At 35.3% G+C, this 14,814-nt stretch overlaps 1 protein-coding gene across 4 annotated transcripts in view; it reads right to left on the bottom strand.

Moving 5' to 3' along the window:
• The window catches only part of LOC113051912 (disintegrin and metalloproteinase domain-containing protein 10-like), a 66,383-nt gene extending 52,861 nt beyond the window's left edge, over positions 1–13,522 (bottom strand). For all 4 annotated transcript variants that reach the window (XM_026216085.1, XM_026216087.1, XM_026216086.1 and 1 more), the window contains exon 1: positions 13,363–13,522. In XM_026216085.1, the coding sequence (XP_026071870.1) occupies positions 13,363–13,429 (67 nt within the window). In that variant the 5' untranslated portion in view covers positions 13,430–13,522. The remainder of the gene's footprint in view (positions 1–13,362) is intronic.
• Between the last annotated feature and the right edge of the window lie 1,292 nt (positions 13,523–14,814).

Genomic DNA, 14,814 nt, shown 5'->3' with positions numbered 1-14,814 from the left:
TTCTCGTTATCATGACTTAACTTTCTTGTGATCTCGACATAACCGGAGTTGTTTTCTCGTTATCATGACTTAATTTTCTTGCGATCTCGACATTACCGGAGTTGTTTTCTCGTTATCATGACTTAATTTTCTTGCGATCTCGACATAACCGGAATTGTTTTCTCGTTATCATGACTTAATTTTCTTGCGATCTCGACATAACCGGAGTTGTTTTCTCGTTATCATGACTTAATTTTCTTGTGATCTAAACATAATGAAATTTTCTTTTGTTTTTACAATGATTGTTTGATCTGATGTTGCTATAGTAACAAATTCAACTGTGACACACATGTGATGGACAGATAAACCATGCCCTCTTACTGTAGCCTATGTCGTGAATATTTCAGCAAATTTTGCTTCACCCAGAAATAAAGTCTACAATACATAAATAAAGTCTGATCAATCACTGTTGATATTTCCAGAGACAGTACACTAAAACACTGGTTGTGTAATTAACATGTTTAAATGGTCAAAGCAACACAGCGAACACAGACATAGCACCTTCAGAAGGGATGCAGAACTATTCTAAAATAGTTTATTTGCAGGCACAAGAGTATGAACATTTTAGCTACCCCACATTCAATATTACTTACGGTAGAACCAGAATGACAATGCTACCGTTTAAAGAGTGGGTATTCAAATACAGTGGCACCACCGGTATTTTGGAGCCATTGGATGAAAATGCCCAGATGTGAGCATTGAGGGCATTGAGGGGTGTGGTTTTTTTCAGTTGAGATGATGCGTTTGCTATGACACAGAATATTTGCTGAAGTAATATGGCTGACGCATCGCAAATGAAATGTTTTGCCAAGAATTATTTTTCATAACGATAATATGGTAGTCCTGCATTTCCATCTGTTAAAGACATAAATACTTGGAGAGAAGCAATATTAACTTCTCCACTATATCAGATAAGTCGTAGTACAAGCAGGGTGTGATGGTTGGTCGATATTAGTCCCGCCCTTCTTCCACTATGATTACTAGTCCGCTGACTAAAAGTAACAGTGATGAGTGCTGTGTTTTACCCAAAGCTGAACATTCTTCAACTCTCTGAGCCAAGAAAAAACATTTGAAAAAATGCGAACAATAATGAAAATTAAAACAATATGCTAGTCTCTGGAAAAAACACCTTGGTGGGCACAGGGCCATAGTAGTACCGGTATACTGTGCAAACCTAATACACATTGAACCCAAATGACTGTATTGGCTCATTACACATTCTGATTATTGACTGGCAGAATATCCATAAAAGTGTAAGACCGTCAAAATTACATTCTACATTTATTGATGACAAAAAAAAGACAAAAGAGACATATATTACATATATATGGAAGCCTCTTGGAATCACTTTAACAAGTAAATAATTTCAATAATAATTTCAAACAATTCTAAGTAATGGACATCATTTGTGCTGACCGTGGGGGTGGGTGAAGCTGAGAAGAGAAACAGGAGAGGGACACCCTGGAGCATTAAAACAAAGTTTTCATTTTTTCTGGGGGTGTCATTTGCGGTGGTTATCTCAAAACGCAAACACTGTCACAAACATGATCAACTTTCTGTGAAAACAAGAGTTCTGTAGACTGAATATGAGGTGATGTTCATCACATCATTAACAATACTAGGCATCTTTGAGCCTGTGCATATGTGTTTGTTCTTGTTCTGCCAGACAAAAGAGCAGATCACAGCTCATTACCTCTTTGATTTATAATTTAGAGGTAGGATAAAGCAGTTTTAGTGGTGATGTGAATTCACTGCATGGTATTCACTTTTCTTACTATGACAAACACCTCAAAACCACAACAAAAATAACTAAAGCCAATATTATGATGGACGGAAAATTTAGTTTTTAAATGTAAAACCTCTTATAACAAAGCAACCCTACAAACACATATAGTGCTGATTGCATTGGTCTGAGAGAGGAGGTTATCAGTCAACTCTGCTTTCAGTTATTTATTATTCATATCTAGCATTTGGTAAAAATAGCACCAAAGTTGAACATACAAAATGTGAAAATGCACAGCGTTTTTTATAATGTGCATCTTGTAGATATATGAGCAAGACAACCTTATAGACTAAGAGATAAGAATACCCTACTACAAATGTACCAGTGCTGGGCGATATGGGCAATAAAATCATATCTCTGTATTTTTGGGCTGATTTGCGATATCCAATATATATCTTTGTATTTTCAAAAAACAAAAATCCATATGAATGCATATGAAAACAAATAAAGTTACTGTAACCATGTAAGCCTTTATATTTATGTACAAAAAAGGGTTAAATCACATTTTATTCTAAAATTGTAACATTACAATCTAAAAACAAAAATAAGGCTTTTAAAGCAGAAGTTAAATTCACTAAACTAAGTCTCTTTACAGCCAGTGCTATCATAAAAACAGACTTACTTGTGTGATTATAATTATAGCGCTCCTATTTAATTGAGCTCTGTCTGTGCGAGGTGGTGCTCGTTCACTGAAATTTAAATTAAATTAAATTAAATTTATGCATTTAGCAGACGCTTTTATCCAAAGCGACTTACAGTGCATTCAGGCTGTCAATTTTTACTTATCATGTATTGCAGAGGAATCAAACCCCCAACCTTGCGCTTGAGAGCACAATGCTCTACCAATTGAGCTACAGGAACACTATTTAAAATTTAATAAATTTAGTGGAGAATCGCAGAACAGAAGGCTCATGCACTTCTGGCAGAAAAATGTAAATATTCCCATGGCTTTCTAACATTTACAGATGAAGGATAAACTGTTATATGTGCTATGTAAGTTATGCATTCAGGAAGAAAGCACATCTCAAACACATTAAACAGGGCAAGTAGCCTGTGTCTCAGTCAGAAGCAAATGCAGCCATTCTGTCTGAGCATATGATGGGCCGAGCCGCTAAGACTACTGTGAAACGAAACTATAAACGTATGCCTTGCCAGTTTTTAAAGGCCTTAATATGAAGCTTGGCATATGTTAAGAACAATCTGGATTAAGCACTTTCTCTGCAGCAGCTCAGTCTGTGTCCTCACAATATTTTCAGATGCGCTCATATTAAACTACTATATATTGATATCAACGTTATTGCATCATATCATATAATATGAATCACTTATGAATAAAATAATCAATATATCGTTCAAACTCGATATACCATCCAGCTGTAAAATTTACCATATTTTAAATAAACATAACACAGGTGGTGTTACTTTAACTTGATCTGAAAAAATATACTTCTGAATTGTAATGAATTGTCATGTTCCACTCAAAAGCTTATCCTGTTTTGAAAACCCATTGTTGTCTGCGACTAGCACTGGCGAGGAAACCATTTCCTCTATAAATCTGTATTCCATTTATTGCTCTCATGAAGTATCAACAATATCTTTTTTGCTGTTTTTATCCACTGGATATTTTGCAAGTCTTGCCGTGAAACTGTACCTGTCACAAGCACATTAAGTTTTTGCACCTCATATTTTTGTTTTGGTGGTTAAATGCCAGAAACTGTCCACATACAGTAGGTGGCCATCCAAAATGATGGTTCTACCGTCACGCATGCCGCCGCATTTGTAAAGTGCATTTGCAGCTTTTTACTGCTGAGGGGTGCTTTAACCACAAGTTATCGTATCATTTTCGCAAATAGATGTCAGCTTTGCCTTACTGATGTGTTACATTTGACGGCTGCATTCGGGGAAAATGAAAATGAAATGAAAAACAGTGTAGTTGAAATATTTAATATTTCATATATATATATGAAATATATAATACAGATGAACGTTTAGTACTTATGAAGTTATGTGCGTTTCTTAGAACGAATTCAGACAGGATAAATGTCAAGCCTATGAGCCTGTGCTTATATTTTCTCTAAGCTGCACAGTATTACACCATATTTTAGATTTAACACATTAAATAGGTTTGCAGAATTATTTATATAATATGAATTATGTGTAATATTATTCTAAAGAAATTGTGGTTTACTTTGCATCAAAGTATTAAAAGTGGTCTATTTTAGTGAGCAAGGCTACATGGATTTATGTGCAAAATGTCAATATTCTCATATATTAGGCCTATATTTTAAAATTCCTTCAATAAATCAGAATGCATTTTTGTCACCCACTACTTTGTTATTTGTTACCTGTCCTTTATTTTACAGATAACTTCTTGGGAAATACATATCTAGGATATGGGAGGGATATCTAGGACAAAAAAAAAAAAACAAATCCTTTACATTTAACAAATTTATCAGAACAGAACAATAATTAAAAAATTATAATTCTAATGGATACATTTTATTGCAGTGTATGATGCTTAGTTATATTAAATAAATGATAATAGTTTAAAGGAAACATAAGGTAAGGTTGGGCTCTCTTATTGTGGAGAAATCTGCTCAGTGACCAATGAATATGTGCGCGTGAGGCACCAGCGCGATCAAGCAGCTGAAACAGAAATTACTAAATTTCGCTCTGCATACAGAACCTGAAGTCTTTTTTTTAGGGGTGTCACGATTCTCCAAATCCTCGATTCGATTGCATTTTCGATTCTAAGCTCACAGTTCGATTCGATTCTCGATTTTTACATTTATTCTTTTTAAAGCACAGATTGTCATTTTTCAAACTAGACTTTTATGCAATATAATATCTGACCTTTGTTTGCAATGTACAACACTACATTGTCAAATTTAAAACTTTTATTAACAACATAATGTAACAATAACTTATATCTTTAGTCAATTGAAAACTTAAAATAAACTGCCATCCAGTTTCTCTTTTGTAAGTGCAGTCTTCACAAAAGATGACATTCAAGTTCACAACAAAACAAACAAAAACAATAAAAAATGACTAAACTAACCTTCAAATATTACGATGTATCTATTTAAAAGATTAAAGATAAAACACTTGTTAAACACTTCACTGTCATTCATTTAGATTTAGATTTATATATATTATATATATATATATATATATATATATATATATATATGTGTGTGTGTGTGTGTGTGTGTGTGTGTGTGTGTGTGTGTGTGTGTGTGTGTGTGTGTGTTTCTGTGTGTGCGTCTGTGTGTGCATCATTACAGTCTGTAAAATATGTGTATCTCTTATTACAAGACTGCAATCACTAGCAATCAGAAGAATTCAAGTTAATCAAGTATCTACAAAAGATCTACTCTATAAACAATGCATTAAATTACATTAAAGATAAAAATAAATTAAACAAGCAAAAGAAATGATTACTCACATATATCTGGTCCACTGATGAAGTCATGGGTCAAGTCAAGTGAATTATTAATCATTTTCTAACAGGCGTCGAATACTGACTTTAGGAAAAGGGGAATAACCAATGACATTTGAGATAACAACTAAAACAGCAAGCCCCGCCCCACGACTGACAAAAATAAAATTGTTCGCACGAGCAGAGGTGAGATGATCGAGCGCGAGGATGTGGGGAATGAGCATGCGCGCGCGAGGGCTTTTATTGCGCGCGAGGGCTTGTATTGCGCGCAGAGTACATGTCACGCGCGCGCGAGAGTTTGAAATGAGCTCGCGGGCTCCCGTTTCTTCGCATCCGATTCAGTTTTCCTCTAGCGGAAGCCATATAGCACGCGCACCAGCATCAGTTGTATGCTCGGTTATTTTTGTCATTTATTTGCCGTCATACAACATGGGGGCGTGGCAGCATCGACGATTCCATTTTTAATTTGAAGTTTGAGACTGTGACTTAATTTCGATCCATTTCGATTTAAAATCGAAATCGTGACACCCCTACTATAAATTTTCAAAAGGTTTTTAAGAATGTTACAATGTTATATTAAGAAGTTATTGTTGTTTTACTTCCTCCTTTCATCTCCATTAACAAACCAACATTTTACAACTACATTCAGTTCGCAATGCGTCCCTTTGTGCCACCTGGCGTTAGTTTTGTAAATGATTTTAACACCCGACTGACTTGCAGTTCATGCTGTGGTCCTACATGTATTACCCATTCTGGTTGTCTACCTACTGTATGTGCTCCCAAACAGAGTTCTGAGCCCCAAAAAAGAAAAAAAGATTAAGACAGGGGCGTGTCTAGGGGGAGGCTGGGGGAGGCAATGCCTCCCCTAGGATAAGCCCTGCCTCCCCTGAGAAATGATCTGTCCCTCTGATGATAAATTAAAATTTAAAAGTGGATTGTTTTGTGCATATTTTTCCATAGCTTGCAGATTGGTCTGATCCAACAAAAATCCAGTTTGGCGCTGTTTGACAGTGCGCGCTTCGGGGGTACGCGCTCAGAAAAAGCGCATCATGTGAGAACAGAACGCTAATTGAAATGTTTACCTGGCAGAGCTTTAAAGCAGTGGCGTGTCCAGAAGGGTGGCAAAAAAATTAGATTTGCCACCCCAAAACAGCGTATGGGATCGAAGTGCATTGACAGCTGAACAGCCTGATTTTTTCCTCGATTTCTGCCGAGGGTAGGATGTTGATAGTTTTGGTTGTGGGCGATAAAAATGTCTCTACAATCTGCTTTCGAAAAAATATCGATGCATTGTGTGCTGCGCACATTCTATCAGCTGCAGTTCTGGCCCAGCGGGATTAATATACTCGGACATACATTAACATCACAGTTAACTCATTCACATTTTTTTGCATCTGTTTAAATCCTTACTGGTTATTTAAACGTTTAATTCGTTCGTGTCCTTTTCTGATGTGCGGTCTTTCTGAGCACAACGCGCGGCCCGAAAACGAAAAAGCCCTTCGAACTGTGCCTGATTACTAAGTTATGTTTTGTGCTAATACTGTCAAAACACACAAGGTTTATGTATACACTCATATGTTTAAAATGAAAGTAAACAACTGAAAGAAACAGATGCATATCTGAATATTAGAAGGCGCGCAGGTCTTAAAGGGACAGTAGGCTACATGCTGCCGTGTGAATTAAAAGGATAGGTCACCCTAAAATTTTATTTCTGTCATTGTATATACACTCACATGTTGTCCAAAACCTATATTAACTTCTTTCTTGTGCTGAAAGGAAAATAAGATATTTTGAAAAATTAGGATAGCCAAACAGTTGCTGGTCCACATTGACTTTTATAGTAGGGGGAACATTACTGTGGAAGTCACTGTGAATCAGCAACTGTTTGGTTTTCCACCTTCTTCAAAATAGAGTTTATTTAGTAGAAGAAGGAAACTCATTCTGATTTTTTTTTCTTCACTATTTAAATTTTTGGGTGAATTGTATGTTAATGAAAAATCAGTACTCTATACTCGTGACTGAAAAACTTTAATTCAGTTGCTTTAATAGGAATCAATGTATATAGTTTTTATTTTTATATTTGTTCATTAAATTTTTTTAATGCTCCTACTAAATACACCCCTTGTACCTGAAAATGAAGCACTTTATTTGTATAATATCTGTATTTGTAATGTGTATCTTTGTTATCATTTTTTAATAACAAAGATAAAATAATGACAAAGATTTTAATCCATGCACTTTGGCCTAAATATCTGCCACACTCTTTCATATTTTGTTACCTTAAAAGGCTTTATAATAGGGAAATTAGTTTGGCTGTGATGCTCAAACAGCTTGCAAAATAGAAAAACCAACATGACAAATATGATAAAATCATGGTATTTCTGAAAAAAAAAATTTTTTATTATATCACCCACCCCTGAGGGAGACCAAACCCATACAGACTCCAACCCCCCATAAAATAATAATAGTATTTGCCTATGGCAAGCACCACTAATAATAAATAAAAAAATAAAACTATATTTAAAAAAAAGTTATGTTGCCTCTGCTAATCATATCATAATTGAAATTCTTATACTTTTACAAAAATTCACATTCACACGCATTCACAAAGAAACTTATAAGAGGCTACAAGTAGCTCCTAACTGGCAAATTTAAGAGAAACTCCTACAAATAATGACTGCCAATGTGTTTTACTAGGAGTAATTCACGAAGCATTTCAGCCCTAAAAGTAGCATCTACTTCTGGACCAGCTTAAAAGAAGAAACAAATTAATTAACCTCCTGTCTATACAAACATGATGTAAGATTCATTTAAAGAACTCTCTTGTCCTTCTCGGTAACCTACTTGTGTAACACGTCTTCTCACAAGCAAACACCTGTCACTCATTATCAGGCAAACACCGTGATCTGTTATATATATGAATCTGTCATATCTGTTGACCTGGTTTAACTTTTATGTGATAGCCTAATAGGGGCCCTGTGCCTATCTCTGGGTTCCTGGCTTAGAAAAAGATATGCATTAAAAAAGATTGTGTGTAATATAGCTTAATTTTGTGCCGATATTTTCAGTTGTCTATGTTGCCCCCCCAAACAAGCCAAATGCCCCCCCAAACATGACATCCTGGTAACCCCTCTGGATTAAGATAACCTACATAAAATTGGACAGGAAATTTTTTAATTACTTTTAGAACTCGCATCATTTACAAAAAAAATCTACATCAAATGTAAGTTGAATTTACCAGCATAAGACAATTCTCACTGATTACTGTTAATGCTACACACTGGGCAGTGGGCACTTCATACTAGAAGGCGTCTTAGTGGGAGGATCAATCTAGCAAACTGAAGAAGCCGCTAACCACTTCAAAACAACCAGAATCACATAACATTGCAATCCGACTTACAAAAGCATTTGCATTTGTGCGTAGTTGACTTGCTTTTCAACTGGCTAGATGCATGGGGGAGTATTCAAGTTGCTCAATAATCCATTCTACACTGGATGGTGTAATCTCCCTCATCTTCCCACAGTATACACAGGCACCATTAATCTCAAACAGACAACACTACGCATGGACAGACACTGATCATATCCGTTACTTTCTGTCTTTATCCACTCAAAAAGAAAAACTCAAAAGTCTGATGGAAAACAGATCACTGATGTTGATGTTGTAGGCACACAACAGCATGTTTGTGCTGATACTCGAGCCAATAGGGATGTACAATTTGACCTTATGCACCGTTACTTCCTGGTTTAGATAAGCCAGCTCAGTCATTTCCAGTCAAATATGCCGTAACGGGAGCACCGTTTGCTCGGTTTCTCTACATAATCCATTCACAATTTGGAGAAAAGATTTGTTTGTCTAAGATGACCAAACATCCATGTATACCATTTCAGGAATGACAGAAAATCTGTTAAATCATGCCACGAGTCATTGCTATGAACAGAATGAATCATCTGACGAACCATTGTCAAAATAGAGCCGTGCATGTGCATGCAAGTGATTCAGACTAAATTCAGTCAAATAAAACTATAGCAGCAAGCATGCATTATTGATTTGTTATAATTTATTTAATTTAACTATATAGGTATTTAAATAATTCAGCATTATAGCCTGTTTTCTGGCCTTATTTATTTCTTTAAAATGACAAGTGATAAATTCCTTTATTTTATAATAAATCAACAGACCTGAACAAAAAATAAATTAAAAAAACCTAGGCTGTTGAAATGGCAGCTCCAGCATATGAGCTCATCTACTGCCAATTCGTGGATATAGCGGTAATTTCATTTTCATCTTAAAAAGTCTTTATTTTTCGCAGAAACACGTTTTTGGCACATATCTTCATGTCGAATTAATTAATTAGAAGGTGAACCTTTAATAATGTAAAACTTACTGCAAATAATAAATGCTTTAAAATTTTAAACAATTTAAAAAAATGTGTTCATGACTTTAAAAGTAGGAGACTATCGAGAATACCATTACGATGTTGTTTAAGAGATTAGCCTAACTGCATAAACAGCTATGATAGTGTTTCTTTGTCAGCATTCAAATGTACAGTTATGTGTCTGGGTACTTTCCTGGGATTACCAGATTCAATATAAAATGATGTTCTTTAATAACATGAAACGGTATGTTATTTCTGATTATTATTTACAGTGTTCCAATTGTTTTGTTTCTCCGTTTCTGATAAGAACGAGGCAGGAAAGATTACACGGAAGATTACAAGCTGTCTTTCAAATATCAAATAAACTCTGATGATGAACGCTGATTTGTGCCGCTTCTCAGTTAACAACGGCTCTGTGTAGTAACAGCTGCTCTATGTGAAATCATGCACCTGATAGAATTTACCGCTGATTAGAGAACCGGCTTTACTGACAAGATGTGCATAACGATCAGCCAATCTTGATCAGCGCACCCCTAGATAAATGTGTAATTTACTTTTTCGGACCAAAAGAGAACCAAACTACAAGTTTTAACACATCGTAAAATGGCTTGGAAATAAACTTAAATAAAGTTTTACTTTTTTTACTCTATGCATGAATGAATGAACTAATTAATTCATTAATATTTCATGGGAGATTAAAAAATGCAAATCTAAAAGATTGAGAATGTGAGATATAATTGAGATCTAGCCATCAGTGACAACAAGGAGGAAAGATTGTCACAGAGAGTGCAAGTATTTAGCCAAGGGCAACAACAACAAGATAAGACACCAAATACTTTGAAAAACATATTCCAAACAATTCCATAGCAACAAACTTAGCTGAGCAAAAACAAGTCAGTTAACATAGCTGAACTGCAAAGAAAGCCTACTTGTAAAGGAACAAACAGTATTTCATCCTGATAAATCACATCATTGTCTGATGGACTTTAGTAAGCAGGAAAATACTAATGCATACAAACTGATAAAATTGATGCAATTTAAATTTTTCTTTCTCTATGGAGTATTACAAGATCTTGGTGAATAAAGAAGATCTCAGTTGCAAAGACTGTAGTCTCAAATCCAAAGAGATATTCTTTATCAAAGTTAAGACTCTGTCACGCCCCTCTAAAATAGCTCATTTAAACACACCCCCACATCTCTATGTCACTATGTGGGAAGAATTGCAAAATGCTGACACAAATGTTCACGCAAATGTTACTTAAAGCAAAATACTTTTTTGATACCACAGCAAATACTACTAGATTAACTAAGAAAGTTTAAACATGATTGAAGAGACAAGAACAGCCAGAAAAAATAAGAACAAATAAATAAATTACAAGCATAGATAAATATGTTACAAATAAAATAAGGTTGGTAGTATTCAAATGGAGAAATGTAATTAGGGAAAATAACAGTGCATAGTGTTTACAGTATAAATCAAATAGATTTTTTTTTCAAAGCAGTTTTGTTGTTTAATGATCATTAATGACAGCAGCAGTATGCCGCTGTGCCTTAAAGACTTGATGCATGGATCTGATATGATACACATCACATCCCATTTCTTTCTCAGCTGTTTTCATTCACTTGACACAGAACTGCGTTTACATGAATGATTGTCGAGATGGGTATTGTGTCATAATTTTATGTGTATGTGTCTGTTCAGAGGATTCAGAAGAGGATTTTAACAAAAAACTATTTTAGCTAAAATGAGTCTGACATCAGTGCACTGAACAGTAAAGCTGAAGTTAAATTCAATTTCATTAAACATTATTCTGTTTAAGTTTTTCACTTCGGAACATTCGTTCACGTATTTGAGCTATAGCCTGCTGTCTTCAAACACAGACTTAACTTACTAGAGAAATGTGACATAAAATACTCTGTAAATAAATACAATATAAATCACGTCTCATCCTCTTTAATGCCCTTTGATATAACGTGTACGTTCCCATGGAAATGGAATCATGACAGAATTTCACGTGAAGTCCACTTCGCAGTGCACTAATGGTCAAATAAGACAACGCTTGAATGCTGCTACCTGACCTCCTTACTGAAGTGAAAGTGTTGACTGGTGTCACTATCACGCGAATGCGCGGGCGGATCTCCACCAAATTCAGGGGATCCTTTCAGCTCGAAGGTTCCCGAAGGTATGGAGATATAGATTCAATGGTTTTCCATAGACTTCAGCTTTAAAGCATTTCATTTTGATCGCCATTAGCAAACAATGGAGGTGCTGTGCTGGACAAACTAAGTAATTACACCATTTCAAGCATTTTATCTGCATTATATGTTACATAAAACCGATTCATCGGGGGACGATATATCGGCGACAGGTAGGGGTGCTCCGATCACGATCGGCCGATCGTTAATGAGCATCTCGTCAGTAAAGCCGGTTCTCTAATCAGCGGTAAATTCCATCAGGTGCCTGATTTCACATAGTGCAGCTGTTACTACACAGAGCCGTTGTTAACTGAGAAGATGTGCAAATAAACGCTGAAAATGAACGTGGATTTGCGCAGCTTCTCAGTTAACAATGGCTCTGTGTAGTAACAGCTGCTCTATGTAAAACCACGCACCTGATGGAATTAACCGCTGATTAGAGAATCGGCTTTACTGACAAGATGCGTATAACGATCAGCAGATCGTGATCGGAGCACCCCTAGCGACAGGCTCATATCGGCAAAATGATATATCAGTCGGGTTCTAGTAAATATGACTGATAGTGATGAAGACATAAAACTCAAAGCGCTACTCCAATGTCATAATTTCCTGTCTGACAGTAAGGAAGGCAAAATATGTTCACTGGTTTAGAAGAGATCTGAACTTCACCTTACAGAAAGTGTACAACAATCTATGGTGAAATTAATTTCTTTCAGTCCTGTGCTCTATGTCTGAAAACACACAGCCATGACTATCCGTCTAGCTAAAGGGTGACTTACAACTGACTTCTACTGTTAGTAAACGATGTTAATTATAGCCACTATAGACTAAGCTTGTCCCAAACTGTAGCCATGAGCTTAATCGGTCTAGAAGGTTTTCTTGAGCTTTTTTTTTATTTTTATTTTTTTTTACTTTGATACATTTTCTAAAGTTCATTTTAAGGAGTATAAACTAAAAACTAAAACAAAACAAAAAACTAAACTAGCAACAAAACTCCTGTCACTTGTGTGGAAAGGTGTGTAGTCTTTTATTTCGCCCTTCTTTTTTCCCCTAACACCAACTCTCAGAAACATTGCGCAATCGTCAACGCACTCCTGAAACAACAAACCAAGAGTGCAAACAGGAATTTTGGAAACAGGAGTGCAAAAACGTATAGTTCGAATAAATGTATTATCAGTCTCCAGTCCTGTTTACTCCACTCGTGAATGCACTCGTTAAATTAGTTAACTTATTCGGGCATTGACAGGTAGATAGGGCATTCATTGTCATTTCTTCTGAAATATCTCATTTAAAAGTCATTTTGAAAACTCCACACCACACTGTCTAATAATAATGCTGTTGTTTGAATAAACCTCGAATTCCACGTGTTTTACTGTAAACGTAGTGTATTTTTGTGTTTAGTTTCACTTTCGCACTTAGGCTCAGTCTCTGTTGTATGTTCACCCGTCCCATACTAGCTCACTTCAGCTCAAGCACAATCCGATAAAACCGTCACTTTTTCCAGAAATGAAGCAAAACCCACTTACCTTTGGTTTCGCTTAAGCAGTATACCAGCATCAAGAGTTTTAACAAAACCATATCGAGTAATTTCATCGCTTGCACATTGACAGCAAGGCTGGTTTGGATGTTAGTTTTGCGGGTCTTAAAGGCGCAGTCGCCTTCGGTGAGTGTGTATGTGACGGCTGCTGCTGTGTCTCTAACGGTCTGACGTCAGGCGCAGGCACACCAGGAAGCCACGCCCACTTCCTCTGAACGCTTTGATGAGATTTGTTGGACTTAATGGAATTTATTAAATTGGAGGACAACATGACAGCTGTTAAATAATATATATATTTAACTTTGGTTGAGGTTCATTGAGCTGAGATGACTTTCTCATGCTAAATACTTAATAATAATTGTATTAATTATTGATGTATAATAATTTTAAGAACAGCTATATGTCAATAAATAAATGAATTTAAAAAAACGAACTGCTATTCCAATTTATCTATGGATCTAGTCATTATTAGATACTTAATTGATCCTTTACTGGAAATGAAATTTTCATGGCAGCTTAAACGCACAAAACACTACACCACATAACATGAATATATTATAGGTAGTTATAAATATATTAGTGGTAGTTTTCTCCCCTTGCAACATAAAACCAAGAAAAATGCAATTTTTATTTTACTCACTCACACCTAAGTGAACTCAGTAAATGAGTTAATCTCTCACCATAAGATAAACGTTTTTGCACTTTTAGAATACAACGTCTATTACAGATCGCTTTTATAAACGAGAACTTTCCTAAATTGAGGGTTTGTCACATTTAACTCACTTTTGTGGGTAAATCTTTACAGGTACAGGGAGCAAAGAATGATTAACATTATCTTAGTCAATGTTGCCATCATGCGGTGGAGAGAAACATTACTAGATCGGTTTGCTGTGGATTAGCCTATATTGCGTGATGTTCATGAAAGACATACAATCTTTCACACGTGATCACGATATATATATATATATATATATATATATATATATATATATATATATATATATATATATATATATATATAGTGAATAGAAATTCTAAATTCTAAATCCACAAAAGATTAATGATATCCAAAGAGATATCATTAACGTGACAGACAGTTAGGCCTATGAAAGGAAAAATCTGGACACGAACAAAACAACAACGATAATAACAGCACAAACAAAGAGACAAAACAACTTAAAGAACAAGAAAATTTTACGTAAAGTTACAGAGAGATAGCCTATTGTGCAAATCTGAAGAAATTCAAGGGCTGCCATACAGATTAAATAAAACGACGTAAACTGGGCTCCAAAGAACACATATAAAACATTTTTTTCTTTAGAAACCTTGGATTTTAAACCTTTAAAAATAACCTTGAAGTAGACTAACTAATATCCAATATAATAGTTATTATGCTGTTATTGGGTAAATTATTGTGTCATTCAGAAGTCGTATATATTAA

Source organism: Carassius auratus, chromosome 32, assembly GCF_003368295.1.
Source record: "Carassius auratus strain Wakin chromosome 32, ASM336829v1, whole genome shotgun sequence".
NCBI classification, from domain to species: domain Eukaryota; kingdom Metazoa; phylum Chordata; class Actinopteri; order Cypriniformes; family Cyprinidae; genus Carassius; species Carassius auratus.
The sequence above is the reverse complement of the archived record's forward strand: the minus strand, read 5'-3'. Positions and strand labels throughout refer to the sequence as shown.